General features: G+C 44.5%; 3 protein-coding genes across 4 annotated transcripts; 1 reads left to right on the plus strand and 2 right to left on the minus strand.

The window, feature by feature from the left end:
• Positions 1–316: 316 nt before the first annotated feature.
• Positions 317–6,778, minus strand: LOC311322546 (TBC1 domain family member 2A-like; the record flags this gene model as incomplete). Its single annotated transcript, XM_084454635.1, has 11 exons — positions 317–518; positions 868–989; positions 1,634–1,819; positions 2,561–2,681; positions 2,958–3,479; positions 3,577–3,737; positions 3,951–4,061; positions 4,260–4,610; positions 4,878–5,003; positions 5,749–5,835; positions 6,479–6,778. The coding sequence occupies 11 exons, from the start codon at positions 6,776–6,778 to the stop codon at positions 317–319; spliced, it is 2,289 nt and encodes a 762-aa protein (XP_084310761.1).
• A 4,263-nt stretch (positions 6,779–11,041) lies between these two features.
• Positions 11,042–14,485, minus strand: aptx (aprataxin). Its single transcript, XM_084454751.1, has 8 exons — positions 14,414–14,485; positions 13,991–14,130; positions 13,846–13,892; positions 13,406–13,738; positions 13,037–13,096; positions 12,703–12,929; positions 12,356–12,459; positions 11,042–12,267 (listed from the first exon to the last, which is right to left on the minus strand). The coding sequence occupies exons 1-8, from the start codon at positions 14,470–14,472 to the stop codon at positions 12,113–12,115; spliced, it is 1,125 nt and encodes a 374-aa protein (XP_084310877.1). The 5' UTR covers positions 14,473–14,485; the 3' UTR covers positions 11,042–12,112.
• A 261-nt stretch (positions 14,486–14,746) lies between these two features.
• Positions 14,747–20,108, plus strand: dnaja1 (DnaJ heat shock protein family (Hsp40) member A1). Of its 2 annotated transcripts, XM_084454553.1 has the most exons (9): positions 14,747–14,819; positions 15,713–15,862; positions 16,412–16,598; positions 16,818–16,922; positions 17,069–17,296; positions 17,533–17,647; positions 17,910–18,025; positions 18,160–18,260; positions 18,413–20,107. In XM_084454553.1, exons 2-9 carry the CDS (start codon positions 15,731–15,733, stop codon positions 18,638–18,640), a joined length of 1,212 nt encoding a protein of 403 aa, XP_084310679.1. In that variant the 5' UTR covers positions 14,747–14,819; positions 15,713–15,730; the 3' UTR covers positions 18,641–20,107. The 2 variants fall into 2 exon arrangements, with proteins under 2 accessions (XP_084310679.1, XP_084310678.1); XM_084454552.1 differs by lacking the exons at positions 14,747–14,819; positions 15,713–15,862 and adding an exon at positions 15,915–16,165 and having other exon boundaries at positions 18,413–20,108.
• Positions 20,109–20,644: the final 536 nt, after the last annotated feature.

The following is a 20,644-nucleotide window of genomic DNA, read 5'->3' on the forward strand; positions in this document are numbered from 1 at the left end:
TCCTCTGTGTTCATGGCACAAAGTGACACAAAAAAAAATAACCGCATGACCAGATGCAATTTTTTTAATCATATCTCATCATCTCACACACATATTTTCCCACATTAACATACGGTCAAATAACAAGTGAACTAAATGTCAACAAAATTTCAGATATGAAAGTAACATACTAGTCTATCACCTGGCCAAATTAAGCATATTTATTTTTTCTTCACTGGCAAATTACCTCGCATTTGTGACAATAACTTTTTATTCTTTATTTTTTGTTAATGTTTAGTTCATTTTTTTCAAATTGTAGTAATCTCTCCCCAGGCGTTCAGGCGTCCCCCTCGTCCTCGCTGACCACCAGTCCCAGCTCTCTATCCTTGTGCTGGGCTCGTTCGGTGTGCATCTCCCTCTGAACTCGTTCCAGCTCGCTCAGCTCGGCCAGCATGCGCTGCAGGTGCAGGGCCCGGCGGTTCTGCAGTGCCCTCATGGGAAAAGGGTTCATGTCGCCGAATGCGATGGTCATCAGCCTTCTGTTGATTGAGAAAAGCAGCACGTGTGACAGAGGGGGAATAATTATTTTTACTCTCATCAGTATAGTATACTTTTCAATACACATGTGTTACAATGCACACTGGAATTTGTTATGAGTCTAAATTCAGCTTGCTGTTCTACTAACAGTCCATATGTCAAGGTTCAGTGAATAACAGCTATGTACAATATCAGTAGCTTCCTAATTGGTTCTGGTTAAAGTTAGCTTACTTTGTACTGAAACTTTACACACATGGAATGGATTCATATGGGCCTGAATTGACTGGGATTTAGGTTTTCCCCCTCAACTCTTGATGAGGTTCAGTGAAAAATGCTTGATTAAATACCTACCTGCTGTCTGTGATGTTGCTGGGGAAGAAGCGGAGGTACTGGTAGATGTCAGCACTGTCATGAATCTTCAAAATGTCCTCCTCCTTGTACTTGAAGAGCGCCAGTGCATAACGAAATATCACCTGCAATTAAATAGATTAAAGTGATCATTCTTCCAAGTCAACAATATATTGTTTCCATGATTAAACTGTATTCTTTATCGATTTGTGCAGGCAGTTCAGTGTTGCTCCTAACTCATCACCATACTTGTGTGGGGTGGGGTGTTGTTTTTCTTTGATCTAATGTTTTAATACATTTGTTGATTAGCTGGTTAACTGTTGGCCTTTTTTCCAATGCAACAGACTGACAAAGGGGATCCCAAGAACAGTCTTTGCTGCGAGCACATGGCACCTAGGGGAGAGCAATCCTTTTTGATCCTCTTTTCCTGTTGGAAGTGCCCCCTCACCCCAAACTGTATCCTTCCTGTCCTGTATACTTCTAATGGGCAGGATACTGTTTAGGGGTGTGTCTGGGGACAGCATAAAATGTGGTGGTGTGTAACTCTCATTATGTTTATTAGGGAACTTTTAATGGACCATGGTTGTGGTCATGTATGTAAAACCTCCCTCCACTGCAGAGTGGTGAGAATAAATCTAATTTATGTAGATAAGAAACCAGGCTATATCTTTTTTATGTTTATAAGATAATTTTCTACCTCTATTAGCACAAAACTTTACTGGAATAGCATAACCCTGAACTTTGACCTTAAGACCTTTGACTTACAGACCTTGGTGCCCTCATACAGGAAGGCATCCCATATTCTGAGCAGGACATCCCCACCCAGCCTCTCCACAAACACAGCCAGGAACCAGTCTGAGGTGACCAGAGAGATGTCCACTCCACAACTCTGGAAATGGGCCATCAGTTTGGGAATCTTCTCTGCCATGAAGTCCTTTAGCACATGCTGATCCACCTGACAGGAAACACACCAGCCATGACATTGTTGTTGTTGGGGACCCATTCATCTCTGGCAAGCACAAATGTTTGGAGGTGATCTTAAGGGAAAGGTATATAAACAGTGTCTACAAGCATATAAATCCTTCTACGTTTGTGATCTTGTTATGGAACCATTTGACTCCACCAGGGTCATTTGATAATTACAAGGAGTTCCTAGCCTTGCATCGCCAGACAAATTTGCAAATGCAATGAGTCTGGAAACGTTAAGTTCTTTTTATCAATTTCCGAGGGCCATTATCAGTGGACGCAGACCAAAATGCCTTTGGACGCTATTGGATCGACCCACAACCTACAACCAATCCAAGTAACGAAGCCTGGGTTAGTCATTGTATGCCCGGCTTGTGTCTAAAGGTGACCGAGCTTTTGCAGTTAGGGCTCCTAACATTTGGGATGCCCTGCCTGAGGATCTAAGACTAGCCAACACTGTCTCTACTTTTAAATCTCGTCTTAAGACTCATTTGTACATCAAAGCGTTTTTATAATGATTTTACTCCATGTGTTCTTGTTGTTGCTGTAATTGTTTTATTATTTTATTTTATCTTTTTATGCTACCTTCCCTGTGCTGAGTTTCATATTTTTAATTACTTTTTTTACTTATATTTTCCACTATTTGTGTTATCCTGTGCTTTACTACATTTGCTACCATTGTTTGGAAATCACCATATTGTTCCATACCATTGGGAGAAAGTTCACACACCTGACATGCTGTTTGGGTCTTGTTGTAGAAATCTTGAGGCATGATGGTGTCGACCACGGCCACCAGGCACCAGAAAGCATCTTCTTCGTTCTGCAGGACCAAGAGAGCTACAGCAGCCAGTCTGATAAGACGCATAGGAGACGGATATTAACAATTGAGTTGTTAAGACGGTTTGTCATTACTCTGTCAAAACTAGCAGACTCATATCTGCAGATCAGGATTGAGGAAACAGATGGAACGTTCTATTCAACTGATGCAGTTGGTGGGTATTATGTATAGTGTTACATGCTACACTGCGACCAGCCATCAAAATTGTACATTGCAAGTACACTTTATACGAAATAGCTGGAAGACGGTAAGTGGTTGTTAAAACAGAATGAGTGTGTGACATGGAGACCTGTTGAGGCCCTGGCAGTAGCCGACAGCAGGGTTGTGCCAGGAGAATGCCAGGAGGATCCTGTCGAGCTGCTGGACTGCAGGCTTGGCGGAGGACGAGAAGTGGCGGTTCCCCCTCAGCGTGACCTCCAGGTCCAGACGGATCTGCCGCCAGGCCGGATGCATGACCGACCGGCTCCGCAGGCACAGCTGGTGGTACCGGTGCGGGTGGCATTCCCTCAGCGAGCGGGTACGGGTCCATACCACCCACCGCCACACCCGGCGCCGGTACACGCGCGGAACGCCCTTCCGCAGCAGACCCTTCAGTTTCGGAGAGGCCACCAGACTGCCCGAGCGACGTCCGTCAAAGTGCTGCGCCCAACGTCCCAGAACAGGCCCCTCGCCCCCCCCGTCTTCCTCTGCTTGCTCGGGTTGCAACGGGTAGTCGTGAGAGCGGATATCCAGTGCTTGCAGCTTGGCCAATAGCTTCATATCCTCCACTCGGACCTCAGGGGTGATTCTGAAGCCATACTCATCATAATACCTTCACAACACAACAAATATGACCATATCATTAACAAGCTGTGGAATATCCATTATAGAGTGAACAGCTCAACACACACACACACACACACACACACCTGGACGGGGTTAGTTCCTGAATGTCCCTCCCGTTCTCCCTGAGCGCGTCTGTAACCAGGGTAGTGATGGCCTCCCGGTGTCTCTCCAGACCTCTGCCCTCCTGCAGCTTGAGAAGAACACCCAGGAACCTGCTCTCCATCCTGAAGACCTTGGTCTCCAGCTGTGCACACTTCCGCACAAACATGAGAGAATTATAGACTAGATATTTTAAATAGCATGTCTGTTGACACTAAAGGTTCAGGTTTGCCCATAGAGATGGTCAAGTTCATTGAATCAAAGTTGTTTTAAAGTCTTGTACTAGATATTTCAAATTCCTTTGTCACATAATATACGGTACCCAAAGGTTAATTATCTAGACAGTAGTTGCACCTACCTTAATCATCAGGCTTTTCTCCTGATCTGCACTCTGCCCCCACACTTTGGTCAGCTGGTAGATCTCCGAGTTCAGATGGGTGTTCTGGGCCTTGTAGGCCTCAATGTCATCCTACAGGTATATGGGGTGGAAAGGGGTAGATAGGCCATGAAATGTACCACAAAGCATTATATAAAATATAGTAAAGGCTTTCAAAACCAACCCCCCACTGACCTGTTGTTATAAAAAATAAAAAATAAAAATAAAAAAAAATGGCTTTTTTGTCATATCTGGCTCTTTATAGAACACCAAAAGTCTATCTTCCCTCACCTTCAGTTGCCTAATCTCCTGCGTCAGTTGCTCATGGGTCTCGGTGAGGGCCCAACCACAGATATGGCTTCTTCCATGGGAGTCAGCCAGACAGGCAGCTACCTCCTGGGACAGACGGACCACCATCTCCCTCTCAGCCTGGTTCCTGTCAGCCAGTAAATGAAGGTGCTCTCGAGCCTCAGCAGTGCTGTAGTGAGGCAGTGGCGCTGCCTGTTGGTCATAGGGGTGGACAGCATGGCACTCGCCTAGACCCCATCGCTCATCACCTTCTGACTTGTGGGGCTCGGTGGCGTTTCTCCATTTCTCCTGCTTGGCCACCTCCAAGGCCTTTTGTAACAGTGTGACTAGTTCCTAAGACGATTGAGCCAATTGAGTGTGGGGGGTGGGGGTGGGTAATGATCAATGGGATGGAAGTGTTGCTGATATTGCTTCACATTGCTTGACACAAAATGTCATTAGCTTCTTTTAAACATTACGATTGTGAACATAATCTTGTGGAGATGCCTCAGAGAAACTCAGGAATAGCATACAAAAACAACCTCAGAAATATCCTCTTAAGTCTTAAGTTAATCTGTAATTAAAGGAAAGTTCTCCACACATTGTTGTTCCAAGCCTTACCTTCTGGGCCTTGACCTCGCCTGCCAGACTAAGCACTTCCTGCTGCAGGTGGGAAGTGTCTGCAGCAACTTCCTGTTGAGGTGTTGTGGCTGTGGCCACTTCCTGTTGAGGTGTTGTGGCTGCTTCCTGTTGAGGTGTTGTAGTCTTTTCAACAGGAGACAGAGGGGTGCGTTTGTTGATAGGAGAATTTGGATGTGTCACTGGAACCTTAACTTCCTGCACAGACTGTCCCACTTGAGTAGGTGACTCGGAAGGTTCACAACACATCTTGGGAGCTGTATGATACAATTAATGTTACCAGTGTCAGTTGGAATATACCACTGGTGGACATTATTGAAAATGTTATCGTCCCAAATAATTTGGACGCTGCTTCACTATTCAAGGCTTACATCTCAAGCAGTGCAAGAACAGGTGCTAGGGGCCTAACATGTAAGTGGTCCAGAGAGAAGAGATACCAACAGGATTTGTAAAGTGGAGAGGCTTTGATGTCTTTGAGTGGTAGTAGTGGGTCACAGAGTTCCTCCCAGTTGAGATTCTGGCTGAGCTCCTGGGATGATCGGCTCCGCTGGAGGTTCTCGCGACTGGCAACACAAAAATGGGATTACGAAATATCAATCAGAAGGGCAAATAAGGGCAAGGGAGATAATTGTTGTTTCTCGTATATTCCTGTATGTGTGTGTGAGTGCATGTGTGTGTGTGTATGCGTGTGTATGCATGTGTGTGTGTGTGTGTGCATGTGTGCATGTGTGCATGTGTGCGTGTTTGTGTGTGTGTGTACTGACTGACTCCCTGTGGGAGGATGTCGAAGAGGGACATCTTTCAGTGTGGTGGAACGTCGCAGGGCATGGTGATTGGCAGTTTTTCCTGGTGCCTGCTTCCCAGACACGGTATTCCCAAAATGCCATCTCTTCAGCTGCAGCTGCTTTAGCCAGTATATCATAGCCTCGCTATTCACAGCCTGAAACCGACACACACACAGAACAAACTTTACAATACTGAAAAATCTATTGAGTTCCTGATTCCACGCAACCTGGAGAGGGCTGTATGGGTTGGTAAATCCACTCCTCTCTACCAAATTTAACTTTAATTGGCTGTGTACAATTGGTTTTGAAGTTGGTCAGCAAATTATGGATTTCATGGCAAGTCGGTTCGGGTGTGTGTGTGTGTGTCTCCTCTCTACATGTTTTGACAGCTGTGATCTACAGTTAGACCATTTCAAAGATATATATTTTTCCCACCACCTGAACTCACTCACTACCAGTCTACGGCTTCAACCTCCACTGCCAGGCGAATGATCTGACTGTACATATCTTGACAAAAGTGGCAGACATGTACCTTCATTTACCACATGGCACATTCACAGAAATTGAGTCAGTGGGACTAAAAGAAGGTAGGTCAGAGATTGACCACTAGTCCACAGTGTCTGCTTTGCACTAGTTTGTAATAAACCAATAACACTTCCAATATAGAAAAGAGGGTTCAGGATGGAAACTTGACTCCATTCAATTTACTGCAGAGACCTTGCAGAATAATCTCTCCGATAATACTTAAAACTAAGTAAGTACTGTAGTTGGACCTGCTGTGCAGTACAGCATGTTTACCTTGAGTGTGAAGGTGCGCTCGGGTGTCTGAATGTAGAAGGTGCCCTCGTCTGCGTTGGGGAGGTCACCCATGATGGCGCTGGAGAGGTCGATGTAGCCCAGCGAGATCACATCCTGGGCACTCCTGTAGTAGACCAGCCTGCACTCCTTCTCCTCGTACAGGAACCACAGGGGCCTCCAGACTTTTAGGGGCCCGCTCAGCTTGTGCAGGTAGCCGCATAGCGTCGCGGCGGGCCCTTCGGAGCTCTGCTTGTTGTCGTCAATGGACGACGCGTCCCCGTCTTTGTTTGGCAAGGCCATACCGTCCCGATTCACACTGCCTTGGACAGTATTCTGCTCTGTGGTGTTTGTTCTTGTCAATCTGTTGGTAGGTTTGATGATTTGTCTAAACAGGGGCTTGAAGCTACGTATGCCACACAGACCACACACAATTGAAAGAGTAGCCAGACTAATCAGAGCCTATAAAGATATAATCCCGTTTTTATAAGATTTATTGAAGTGTGTCCATTTCATACTATGAAATGTCAAGATCTGAAGTGAAACCATGCCTGTCAAGTGAATGGAAAATTGCAGACGGACTCGTTCTTTCCAAGTAAACAAAATGAGCCTGATATGACCAAGGCTATGGGCAGAACACTCTTTTATCTAACTTAAAATCCAAGCAGCACCTGAGTAAGGTCATTATACAAAAAAACACAATAGCTTCTAATGACTGCTTTATGGAACATTGGTGTGTGTGTGTGGGGGGGGGGGGATGGGGGTCAATAGAAAACACCACACATGTAATATGGTTTATCAAGTCTTGACATGAAACTTGAAACCTAAAACTTGAAATCATAAAATGTTGAATCAAACGAGACTTACTTGTCAAAGTTCAGATTGTTTCACCAAACCTTCTTAAAGTTCCTAGTTGTGTCAGTCTGTCGTCTTCGTGTCTTAAACCCAGAGTTAGCTCTTGGGAGGAAGCTACTGGGTGTGTGGGGTTATTTTTAAATGGCTGCATCCAGAGTTTTAGATTACCAAACTGCCAGTGCCCATGTAGCTACTGTCAAACCACTACTACACACAAGCACCTCAATGATTTCCGGGGGTCAGCCAAGGCAATATCAACATAAACAAGGTAAAAACACAATTCACGTTTTTTATTTCTTCAGAAAGGACAACATATAACAAGTGTATTGCATGTTATAGTTAAGAGGAATATAAATGGGAAAAAAAACATTATTTGCGTTCATGAGATAATGAAATTCGTGAGATAAGCATTGGATCATCATTACAAGCTAAATTACATTTTGTATTTTTTTTTCATTATTTTTGTTTACAGTTCAGTGTACACATACATATGTTCCAAATACCCACACTGTGAACATAGAGCTGATGTGACATGTAATTTTTATTTATTATTACTTTTGTCAGTTTCAAGTTATTTCAGTGACCATTGTGGGGTGTGTGTGTGTATGTGTGTGTGTATATATATATATATATATATATATATATGTTACGGTCAATGTGAGAGAACGGGGAATGTGAGCTTTTCCCGGTTATTGCGCACATTCCCCGACCTCGCGGGGAATGTAGGAGAAACATGTGCGTTTCTCACATCTCCCGGGTAATGTGCACATTCCCCGACCTTGCGGGAGATGTGAGAAATTGGTTAGTATTTCTCACATCTCCCGCAAGGTCGGGGATTGTGCACATTAACCGGAAAATGCTTACAATTCCCGACCTTGCGGTAAATCTAGCAAAGTCTAGGTATGCAAAACCTCTGCGCAGCCAGGTGGTGGGAGAGGGCTCGTGCGCTTAGAACGAGAGGCGCTTGACATTTTGCCCATGGTTTTCGAATACATAGCATCAATTGCATTAATGGAAACATTAAATTGGGTCTAATTATACATGTGTTGAAAGTTAAGATAATTAGTCTACAAGCCGCTAGGCTACGAAACACAATAAGCAAAACAATCTCACTGTTTCACTCGTCCCACTCATCTGTTTCACTCGCCCCGCACGGCAGGGACAAGAGAACCAATGCACATCTTCTGTTCTCGGCCGTCTTGAATTGAACTGTTACACCACAGAACGAAACTTACAACTAATAGGTTAGTAAAGGACATGTAGCCTACAAGTTGTTTGTCATCAAAAAATTTAATCTCCATCTTTATTAATTTCTGTGTAAATCTGATCAAACCAAAAAGTGTTTCATTCGTCCCGGTCCTCCCCTATAACAGTCTGTGGGGACCTTGAACAGTAATATAGCCTATGCTGCACACAGTGCAAGTAGTATTAGGAGGATAGGCCTACACTGGTGATCCAAGTTAACAAACGCAAAAGGAACATTGCAACAACAGGAAGGTGGGAACCTCCAAAGGAACCCTACACGTTAGCTAGCCGAAAGACAGACGAAAAGACGAAAAATCTCTCACAGGTGTGCGCCAGTAACGTTAGCCCAACTACCGTGGGTGCCTCTTATGGTGCACGCCATCTGAGGCGTCACATAAGCCCTCTCCCACCACCCGGCTGCGCAGAGGTTTTGCATACGGTTGCGCTTTCCTAGATTTACCGCAAGGTCGGGAATTGTAAGCATTTCCCGGTTAATGTGCACAATCTCCGACCGTACGGGAGATGTGAGAAATACTAACCAATTTCTCACATTTCCCGCAAGGTCGGGGAATGTGCACATTACCCGAGAGATGTGAGAAACGCACATGTTTCTCCTACATTCCCCGCGAGGTCGGGGAACGTGCGCAATAACCGGGAAAAGCTCACATTCCCCGTTTTCTCACATTGACCGTAACATATACACATCACAGATACATGTACATGTACACAACACCAAACAGCAAAACAAGCAAACCAAATGCAACAGAAGGCCGACCTGCAGAGTAGGTGCTGTGTCCGGTTCTCCTGCACTCTGAGGCTCTGCAGCTTTCGTTGAAGGCAGGGTAACAAGGGCGACCTCAGGAGAGAGTCAAGCAGATGAGGCCAAGGACCAGTGTTCTTTCAGTGTACAGTTCAGTTGGAGGTGTGACGATTGCAAATGCATTTACAATGTGTGTTTTTTGTGTTTTTTTTACAAAAGTATAAACGCATTGCATACTCAAACAAACCACAAGGTGGAGCAATAACACCAAGACTGTATACTATGTTTGTAAAGTAGCCTACTACCCTGACCCTTCCTCCTAGCACTTAGACCTTCAAGCGAGATCTCAATGCGTACCTTTTCGACCTAGCCTACAATCACTAGCCAGGACCTTGAGACACAGAAAGGCAGCCTCAAACCTACCTGTGAATCCTCTGTATACATTGGTGTATATCCTGCTATGCACTGTATGTATATCAAGTAGTGTACAGAAGCTGGTTACCCTGAAACAGGCTTGTTCTGTTCTGACATCTGTGTTGCTTCAATGGCTCAGCGTGCTACTAACTGTTTTCTGCCTCCCCTAGTGCCTCTCTCTCTCCCTCCTACCTAGTGCCTCTCTCTCCCTCCTACCCTGCCCCACTGTCACCCGCAGACCACCCTGAGTTCGATAGATACCCCCATGTCAGCTGTGGATGTTGTAGTATTTAGTTAACACACACACACGTACACACAGACACACATCAGTCCACATCTAGCTTAGGCCTGGACCTGATGCTCTTAGCCATTCTTGCTCTGAAAATTAAATTTCTTTGAAAATAAATTGTAACACTGGTAAAGCCATGCACATGTAAAACTAAAGTATTTTGAATTAATGAATTATTCATTCAATTAATTGATTAATTAATTAACTGATTAACAAATATTTGTCTTTTGTGTAGGCTACAGAATGTAGCCTGTCAATGTGGCTTATTTGGTATGATTTAACAACCACAGAGGGATAGGCTTCCAGTATCCAGTTTTTGGCATGTGAATGCATTGTGCCATTTGTAGAATTTTTCTTTTTTATCACCAGGTGTTTGTAATGTGTGCATCAATGTATACGTACAATGAAATCACACTACTTGATTGGCAGTCAAAATCAAGGTCAATGCATTTCTTATTTTGTTAAGATAACTTGTGTATGAAACATTGATATTCTTTGCAAATGCCACCCCAAGGTGTTCCAATCTTCTTCTTTTTTTACAGTATAAATAGTAAATGGACTGCACTTATATAGCGTTTTTCCACCTTAGCGGCACTCAAAGGACTTTACAATGACCTCTCATTCACGGTAGCTGCCATGCAAGGTGCTAACCTGCTCATTGGGAGCAATTTGGGGTTAGGTGTCTTGCTCAAGGACACTTCGACACGTGGACAGTCGGAGCTAGGATTCGAACCACTGACGCTTCGATCATTGAACGACCCACTCTACCAACTGAGCTACAGCCGGCCCACAATCAAAAAATTATAAAAGTATATTATGAACATAGTAGTCTAACAAGTAATTTTATTCACTAAGAACACATTTTACAGAGCATTTTGTCTGTAATAAATGGATGTATGCTTAAATGATAGGAATTTCACTTTTTATTGTCAATAAGAACAATGTCATATTCTGAAAGTTTCCCTCTTTTTCTGTTATATTCTAACTAAGACTAACAAGATCCCAAACAGCAGATAAAGTGAGCCATTATCAACAGGAACAATATCCATGGCCGCTATCTAACACCAGGCCAGAGGTTCTTCCGTATGAGTACATGGACAGCACAGATGGTTTGGCAATGTACATCACAGGGGTACCCAAGGTCTCAAACATGAATTCAGCAAAAATAAAATAGTGGCAGGGCTCAAAGGTGAGTCAGATAGAAGGACAACATGCTCTTCAAATGGAACTTAAGAGTTCATGGTCAAAGACGTGTGTCAGGAGCCTCTCCCATGCATCCCAATCTGCCACACCATTGTGGAGTGGATTAATCTTCAGGCGTTCCCTGGCTCCCTTGCCAACAAACCCCATTTTATGAGATGAGCATCTGGGTTCCAAACCCACTGAGCTTGGCACTTTATAACAGGGTGTGGGATCACCTGGAAATCCAGCTTTGAGTGACCAGGTTCCTAAATCTAGTACCACCGATTTAATGCACTTAATTGGAAGCTTTTGATAGGCCTTGTCCAACGCTGACGGTTCAATGAATGAGAATTTGGTAGCTGACCTCTTGGATTACTTTTTGAATTGCTCCCTTAGTAAGTAATGTAATGAGTAATGGGGTCCACGAAGATATCGCCTCCATCATTGTCAGCCGTAGTTTTTGACTTTCTACATCTGACAGAGGAATTAACTGATCATTTGTAACATTAGTTCCTAAACCTTTTTTAAACTCCACAGAGAAATAAAATTATTGATATGGTTTCTATAACAATATAATCCATGTCAGTGTTATGACAGTGTATTTAGTCTAATTCCAATGCACTACTACTTACTTGCTACAAAAACTGAAATTGCACATTGAAAGTTTACAAAAGGGAAATAAAGGATCAGAATTCAAAAATCTTGGAGAAAGGGATGACAGTATTTGTAATAGTGTTAATACAAAATTGAACCTTCATTAACAATTTAGTTTATTTGCAACACAACTAAATACAGTATTTACCTGTTGATCAGTGTCAAAAAAGTAAGTTTGTCACCAGTTTCCTCGTGAGTGATGAAGCAGAGTATTTGGTTGGCCTTTAAATTTATATCCTTATTTGGGCAGATGAGATTTTAGGTGCTCCTTCAGTTGTGATATGGTTGACAGCTCTTTTTGACATACGTGACAACGGAGAGGTAGTTTCAATAGCTCATCCATCCCTTCTTTGACTGTCACCTTTCCATTCTGTTCCAGCATCGCAATGACCTCTGTGAACAAATTAATCAATATTCTGTTATAGATGGGACTGATACCAAGACGATATAAAGATTCACACATTTACAAATGTTTTCTCACCTTGAGACTCAATAAAGTAGTCCGTTGTGAATGAATTCCAGTGTTTCTTGTTCTTTAAACATGGAGAGTCAAAGTCCTGGCTGATCACATGGAGGTGGACTTGGCTGTGGATGAATGGAAGTGTTCAAAGTGTTAATAAACTATCACTGCTTTCATACCAATGTTAGTTACATAGGCTGACCTCAATTTCAGACTAGGCCTATGAAGCACAAGGGAGGATACACCTTCAAATAGAAGTATGGTGGGTAACTAAACACTATGGCCACTGATAATTCGGTTTAATGTTAACATCTAAAAGACCCCTATATCAATTTATTTCATGCATATAGTACCAGCCTTACTCTTACCTCATACTGGGGATGGCATGATAGCCCGAGCGGAAGCGCAGCAGGCTGGCATCGGGACACTGATCGACCATCCTGTTTCCGATCTGTTGCATGTGCCTCAGCAGGTCACAGTGGTCCTGACCCAAAGCTTTCAGACTGGTGATGGACTCCCAGGGAAGGACCAGCCAGTGGTAGCGTGCCTTGGGGAACTTGTCTTTGATGACCACTACCTTTTCGTCCTTGTAGACCTGTGGTTTGGAGGGTGTGGATATTTAGTCCAACTTACGGTAAAGCGTCTGTAAGTGTATATGTATATTTGTTTTCATTAGTGAAACCATCTTGCTACAGCACATACCTGCATTTTAGGGTCCTGCATTGAGGCTTTTAGTCCTTGGCTCCAATGCCCTGATGATTCCTGCAAGACATTAAACTTTGGTTAGAGGAAACCATTTTCATTGACCCGCTAGAAATTAGACTGCTTCCAGTTCTGTACAATGTCCAACATTATGCAACATTGACTGATCTATACAATACAGTGATAACGGTTGGTTTATTATGGATATGGTTTATTGTGGATATGAGATAAGGCTATTTACCTTACCTTAAACTAAAAAAATTACTGAAGTAAAGACACACAAAGCACTACACCGATGGAGGGTTCGACCGAGGACCACCGAGAGAGAGAGAGAGAGAGAGAGAGAGAGAGAGAGGCACTACCACTCACCACTTTTTCAGTAGTGTGGGGGTCTTTTTTGGATGGAGGTATCTTGGCTGGGTTGGAACCACGGTGATGCAGAGAAGGGTCCTTTTCTGCTTCTCTGACGACAACTTTACAACTTGGCGCCTCACTGTGAGGCTTTCCCTCCTCTGGTTCACAGTGCCTCTTGGCGCCCACGCCGTCATCCGTGCCGGGCTGGGATTGAGCAGGATCTTCCTTGAAGCGCACAACGTACGGGTACATCTGGTTGACCATGTGGAGTTGCTGCCCGCGCTTCAGTTTCACCTGGTTACCTTGACCAATCACCACACTGTCCACACTGGTGGGATTTACCCCCAGCTATCAATTGGGAAAGACATGGTGTGGTCAGTGACATTCATGTTTAAGCTACCAGTAAGTAGGCTAATTTATGTTGGGCGACTGTGCAACTGCAGGATGATTCTTACCTGTTTCACAATGATGTATCCTTTGTTGCAATCTGCTTTCAGCTCAACTGGTAGGGGGTGAAAATCAGATTCAGTTCAATGTAGGCTACTCGAGCTGAGATCAAATGACGTGGTGATATAAAAGTGGTGTAAGGCGGCAGCCTACCTTGCTCCCTAGAACATTTTTTGTCCTTTATTGTTGTCTCTGGACCCCGACCCAAAACTACTGTTTGAAGGTGAGGTAGTTGAAGTGGCATGTGACCTCCTCCATCCTTACTTACGAGCCAACAAGTAGGCATGTTTCCACTGTTCAACGCAAATTGTGTGATATTTATTGACATGTCGTATACTTTGTTTTGAGTCACGTTCTAAAAAAAAACACCTACATTTTAACTCCTATTTACCCAGCTAAGCCATGTGTGGTTCAACAATGGTGGTCTAGCTAGCTAGCTAGCCAGCTAGCTAACCTGAAAACTTGCTTAGGTTGGTAGCACTAGCTACTAGTCGCTAATGATGATAGATGTTTCTGAGGCACTGAAACTAGACTAATCTAATTTTGTTGCAGTGTTGTTTGAGATTACAGTCATACCAATGAAATTCGAAAAGTAATCGCACTCTTGCTTTCCACAAATGTCCAGATAGGTGCATTTACTGGTACGGCGCCCGAGAAGGAACAAACGCAGTGAGCTACTAATTATCTGGTTAGCCCATGGAGCTGGTTAGCCGCATTGTATCACTTGATATAATTTGGCGAATATTTATCAAACTTGTAATGACATGGCCCTAAACCTCACTTTACTATGTTAAATGAAGAACGTTTCTCTCAGTCAAGGATGAATCATCTTCTTGCTCGTATGCTCGTACGTCATGGGGGCAGGAAACCAAGCGGTAGGAGGTGGGGTCAGGCTGGAAGATTCTGGAAGTTCATTCTCATCCAAGAGTTCAGTTCACCAGTACAGTTGTGCTTTTTGTCTCTGCCGTAATTGTCGTCGAAGGTAACGTTGTCTTGTTTTAGTTTCTTAAATGGTGTGGTTGTTTCGTTAACTGACTTGTTAATAACGTTACAAATTACAAGAGAACTCTCTGACTGGCTATCTAGTAGCGTAGCCCAGGTTGTTTCGCTATCGGTATCAGCTAGCAGACGTAGCTACATAACGCTAGCTAGCTAGTTAGCTTATGATAGCGACAGACTAGCTATAACGTTCGGTAAGTTATAGCTTCAGTGTTTTATGCGATGTGAGGAAAAAGCCTTTAACTAGCTAGGTGTGTTCCTTAGCCAGTGACTGACCACAACTTCATCTTTAACCACAGAACGTGATTGAAGTCGTACTGTCAGTGCTAACGTTAGCCAGGCATGCCACCCAGGCAGACTACGTCGTCATTCGTCAAGTCACCTAGACAGTGTCGTAATCTGTAATTTAACTGGCTAACATTAGGTCATTAGATGATAGTTAGGTCATTGAATGAGAAGCATGAAGAAATAACAAGCCAGATGAAACAAAACACGTGATGCACGTTCCATTGTTAATGAACGAGTGGAAACGTGAAACTTTCTTAATGAATAACCTTGCCGATGTATTTAACCATCGGACATTAAGCGAAACGCATCCTCGCTGCATCTGAAACGCAAGCTTTCTGAGCGCATATCCAAACATTGCCTGAGTAGAAAGGGGCATCCTTTGACCAAAACTCTACAGAGACTCCCTCCCTCCCCACCTATGGATGACTTTGTCACGGTTGGACACATGACTCCCCAGACTTAGAGCCACAGGTGGGGCAGCTGAGACTGTACCTGACCAACAGCGAACTTGCCAGCTAGCCAAGTTAGCTGAGGTTTATTTTTTATTTGTTTTGCTTTGTAAAAAAAAACGGTTGTTTTTATTTTTAGACTGTCTTCTAGGCAACCATGGTGAAAGAGACTGGCTTTTACGACATGTTGGGCGTGAAGCCCAACGCCACCCCAGAAGAGCTGAAAAAGGCTTATCGTAAACTGGCCTTGAAGTACCATCCAGACAAGAATCCCACTGAAGGAGAGAAGGTAGGTCTTGATGACTATCTTTGACTAGCTGAGCGTGTTGTAAATGGTAAATGGACTGCACTTGTATAGCGCTTTTATCCAAAGCGCTTTATAATGGCCTCTCATTCACCCATTCACACACCCATTCACACACCAGTGACGGCAGCTGCCATGCAAGGTGCTAGCCTGCTCAGCAATTTGGGGTTCAGTGTCTTGCCCAAGGACACTTCGACAAGTGGGCAGGAGGAGCCGGGACTCGATTCGCCGAGCCGACCCTACGAGCATTGGACGACCCGCTCTACCACCAGAGCCACAGCCGCCCCTGTAAGCTGTAATGCCACTGCTGAACTGATTGTGTTTATAATTAGTTGGTGGTTGTAATTCCTGAAAGGGTTGGTATGTCCTAGATAGACATGCCCTGGAACATCACAGCAAGTACATGACCCCGAGTGCCATCCACTGAGATGCCAAACAACACAGTGGAAGCGTTTGTGATTGTTTACACTCAGCTGGGCCAACACTTCTAGTTCCAAGACCGTCAAAGAACTGACCGTGTTTTGTTCCCTCCAGTTTAAACAGATCTCCCAGGCTTACGAGGTGCTGTCGGACGCCCAGAAGAGAGAGGTGTACGACCGGGGCGGAGAGAAGGCTATAAAGGAAGGAGGCAACGGAGGAGGCGGAGGCGGCTTCACGTCTCCAATGGACATCTTCGACATGTTCTTCGGTGGAGGGGGTAGAATGCACAGAGAGAGGAGAGGTACAAGCATTGAACCATGCAGATGTGTGCTGCCATGCCAGTGGCTTACTAACGGGACAGTTTTTGTGATGTAGGGTAATATGATATAGAAGCGTCAGTCCAGGGCCATTCTGTATTATTTACTAGACCTGGCCAATGCAGACGCTGTTGCCTTTTTTTCCCCTGTCCCCATTGTGAATCCCCTCTAAAGCACGCGCCACTGTGCTCTCCCATCCCCAGGAAAGAATGTGGTTCACCAGCTCACAGTCTCTCTGGAAGACCTCTACAATGGAGTCACAAGGAAGCTCGCCCTTCAGAAGAACACCATCTGCGACCGATGCGAAGGTTAGCAAGCTGTTGCCTAACTCACGTGTCGACATAAAACCCTTCTGAATATCAAGCGGGGCCATTTATAATGGTCTTGAGCGGCGGAGTTGGAGTAAGGAAATGTTTTAACCGAGCACCCGGCATTGGAATGTCCCCCCTGGCAGGGCGCGGGGGCAGGAAGGGAGCCGTGGAGATCTGCATGAGCTGCCGCGGGTCGGGCGTGCAGGTGAGCCTCCACAAGCTGGGCCCGGGCATGGTGCAGCAGGTGAGGACCGTGTGCCAGGGCTGCCAGGGCCAGGGGCAGCGCATCAGCCACAAGGACCGCTGCAAAGCCTGCGCGGGGCGCAAGATCCTGCGGCAGAAGAAGATCCTGGAGGTTCACATCGACAAGGGTGAGTCGCGGATATCGACGAGGCCGCAAGGTCCGGGGCCCGGAGTTAACGGTCCGGCGGGGCGAGTAGGGACATCTCGCCGTGACTTCTCGCACGCGCCAGTGTTGGAGCTGTCGCGACCGCGGGGACTTCTGTGCCGACGTTGTTCACTGTATACGTTTATGTGGCAGAATACAGAGTTTGTGTAGAGTGGTTGAGGCGGAGCTCAAACTGAATGGCTCCTCTTCTTGGTGTAGGGATGAAAGACGGCCAGAAGGTGGTGTTCCACGGGGAAGGGGATCAGGAGCCTGGACTGGAGCCTGGTGACATCATCATTGTGCTGGACCAGAGAGTACATCCAGTCTTCACCAGGTAAGATATGAAACATCCAAGATCTCAGGGCACTGTCGCTCATCACTGTGCCGCCTGAGGAAAGTAAAGTTGGCTTTTCCCCCTCCATTTATTTGAGTTTGGGGAATAATAAATGATGTGAGAGTAAATCCCTGTCCCTGAAGTCACTATAATTTACATACACTTTGGAAAGAAGCACAATTGGCTTTATTTCGCCCTTTGCATCATGTCATAGTATTTTGGATCGTCATATTTCTGTCTTATCTGCCTCGCTGTTCCTCAGACAAGGAGAGAACCTAACCACGACCTTGGAGCTGCAGCTGGTGGAGGCCCTGTGTGGATTCCAGAAGCCTGTCCAGACCATGGACAACCGGACTCTCCTCATCACCTCCCACCCAGGTACAACCCCTGCACTTCTCTTCTCATCTGAGCATAGAATGTTAGAATCACGGGTGATCGAATTGGCTCGCATGGCCTTTTCCATTCTAAGATGTTAATTTGTACAAAACTTTATTATTTGGCCCCTCTAACAGGAGAATTGATCAAGCCCGGAGACAAGAAGTGTGTAATGAATGAGGGCATGCCCATGCACCGCAGGCCGTTCGAGAAGGGCCAACTTATAATTCACTTTACGGTAAGACAAGTGTGTCATACACGCACACACACAGAAAAGACCGGTGTAGATCAAATTCCAAATTTCCTAATGTTGGCTAATGGCTAATGTTGATTGACGCATGGTGCAAGGTTCACAGTTTTCAGTCTAACAAAAGATTTGTTTGGGTTTAGGTGCTGTTCCCCACCGCCAACTTCCTCCCCCCGCACAAGCTGAAGGAGCTGGAGCACTATCTCCCGGCCACCCGCGAGGCCGAGCAGCCCGAGAGCATGGACGACGACCTCTACATCTACGCCGACCTTGAGGACTGCGACCCCGCCAGAGAGAGACGTAGCCACTACCACTACATGGAGGAAGATGAATACCCCTCAGCCGGGGGCGTACAGTGCCAGACCTCCTAGACCCCCCCCACCTCACAATCACCATCTTTCGTAGACCCCCCCATCCCTGAATCTTAACCCTGGTTTCAAGCACCCTGTGGAGTAGTACGCGAAACTGCGTCTCCCCCCCCCCCCCCCCCCTTTTGATTACTCACTCTTTTAACTTCGAATGCTGTCGCCAGTGTGTCAAAGTGGTCAGATGAAACGGATACCTATCGCGTTCGGACGTCTGGAAATGCGGTCCGAGAGAACATGGCGTTGTTTGTTGTGGAACTGTGCTCCATTGTGGAAAGAATTTATCGTGGGAAGCATTCCAGGACAGATTTGGATTTGTCGACTTGGGCTGCGCTGTGATTGCCGGCACTGTGACCTTATTTAAGTTAGATTTTATTGTTTCTGATTGTCGACTTGCAGGTCTTGAACACTATGCTTTAGTGCAGAGAAAAGGGCTGTAGCAGGTCATTGTCGTGATCCCAGAGGTAGTCAGACATCATTTACATTGCCTAATCAAAGACTCACTGCTGTTTGCTAGCTACACTTAGTCTGATGCAAATAAAAAGGACCAAGTTGTGAACTTTTTTTTGGTCAGCAGTTGTCAACCACCATGCTATTAACAGGAATAATTCAAAAACCAGTTGGTTGAAGTCATCGCTCATTTATTGCCAGTTTCAAGGGAACCTATGCTCTTCTGAAGGTGCCTTTGAAGAGCAAATCCTGCTCAATGTTAAAGATGTTAGTCTCAATAGTTATTCATTTCAAGGAGTGTTTGTAAAAATTCAAAGCCAATTACAGTTGGATTTCAAATGTGTTTATAATAACAAAATTACCCCTTAATCATAGTATCTCATGCACTTTTTTCTGTAGGTAAAATCATCACAGGTTCAACAATACATACAATATATTAGGAAAGTAATTTCAAAAAGGAAAATGGTAAGTCGTGGGGGTCCACAGTGGTGTAGCGGTCTATTGTACTGTTTCAGTGCAGCTGCCCACCGGGAACTGGGGTTGGTGCCCTGGTCTGGCCAGATCTGAGTATGGGGATCCCCGAAGGGAGCGGATTGGCTGCCGCTCACTGACGGTGGTTTAATTTCAGTTAGAGGACATTAGGTGCATTTGGCTACTAAATTGGGAGAAATTGGAAAATTGTCCCTTTTGAAAGCATGAAAATGTTAAAGCTACCTCACGGAATCATCTGACAGTTGTGAAGCCTTAACATCCATGATAAGACTGGCAAGCCATCATGTAGAGTTAGTTGTGTCGATGCCACCATTTGCACGTATGGAATTCAACCTTTAAGAACGTGACTGTTCACATTTATTTGGGACTTTGTTGGAAGCAGATGTTCTTGTATTATGCTTAATATTTTCAGGCATTTCTAGACTGGAACATGTCCACCTCAATAAAAAAAAAAAAAAAGGTTAAGTCTTAACTTGTCTAGATCTGTTGTGTAAGGACCAATCATTCCCTGTGTTTTGATATGGTTGTATTTATAATAAAAACATTCATTTTTCAAGTGTTACTGATGTACGTGTATGTTTTATTGTTGTTACCTATGAATAGATAACACCCAAGGTGATATTTTTTTCAGCCTTTAATTGAGATGGACTTTTAAGGCCAAACGAGATAATTGCATTGCAACACAGGCTTACACAGAATAATCAATGCAACCATATAAAGGTACGGTAAAATAGTTACAATGTACTGACAATGTACAATACAATAATCTCTCAAGGCAAAAACATAGCATAAACTTGCCTAAACTGTGTAACCTTTAAGTACTTATGAAACTATTGACTTACAGTATTCCAAGTTCTTCTGCAATCTACAAGTACATCTAAAATTTAAGCCACCTGTAGCTGGATATTGTGGTGTACTGGTAGCTAACTATAATCCAAATAAAAATGGTAATATTCTTAAATAAACATAGTAGAAAAAGACAGTATCAAACCAATATTTACCAAGGTACTACAATTAATAGATTTGTTTTATACATAAACACGTGTCCACCACAGAGGACAATGAAAA

The sequence above is a fragment of the Borostomias antarcticus genome (genome assembly GCF_949987555.1).
Source record: "Borostomias antarcticus genome assembly, chromosome: 20".
In the NCBI taxonomy this organism is placed as follows: domain Eukaryota; kingdom Metazoa; phylum Chordata; class Actinopteri; order Stomiiformes; family Stomiidae; genus Borostomias; species Borostomias antarcticus.

Excerpts from the sequence above, each read along its gene's own strand:
- aptx (XM_084454751.1), bottom strand. The coding sequence starts at position 14,472 with ATGCACCTATCTGGACATTTGTGGAAAGCAAGAGTGCGATTACTTTTC. Across the intron at positions 12,460-12,702 it reads CATGCCATCCCCAGTATGAG|CCAAGTCCACCTCCATGTGA; the intron begins GTAAGAGTAAGG and ends ATTCATCCACAG. Across the intron at positions 12,268-12,355 it reads CTACTTTATTGAGTCTCAAG|AGGTCATTGCGATGCTGGAA; the intron begins GTGAGAAAACAT and ends ATTTGTTCACAG.
- dnaja1 (XM_084454552.1), top strand. The coding sequence starts at position 15,956 with ATGGCCTCTCATTCACCCATTCACACACCCATTCACACACCAGTGACG. Across the intron at positions 16,599-16,817 it reads AATGCACAGAGAGAGGAGAG|GAAAGAATGTGGTTCACCAG; the intron begins GTACAAGCATTG and ends TCCCATCCCCAG. Across the intron at positions 16,923-17,068 it reads CATCTGCGACCGATGCGAAG|GGCGCGGGGGCAGGAAGGGA; the intron begins GTTAGCAAGCTG and ends CCCCCCTGGCAG.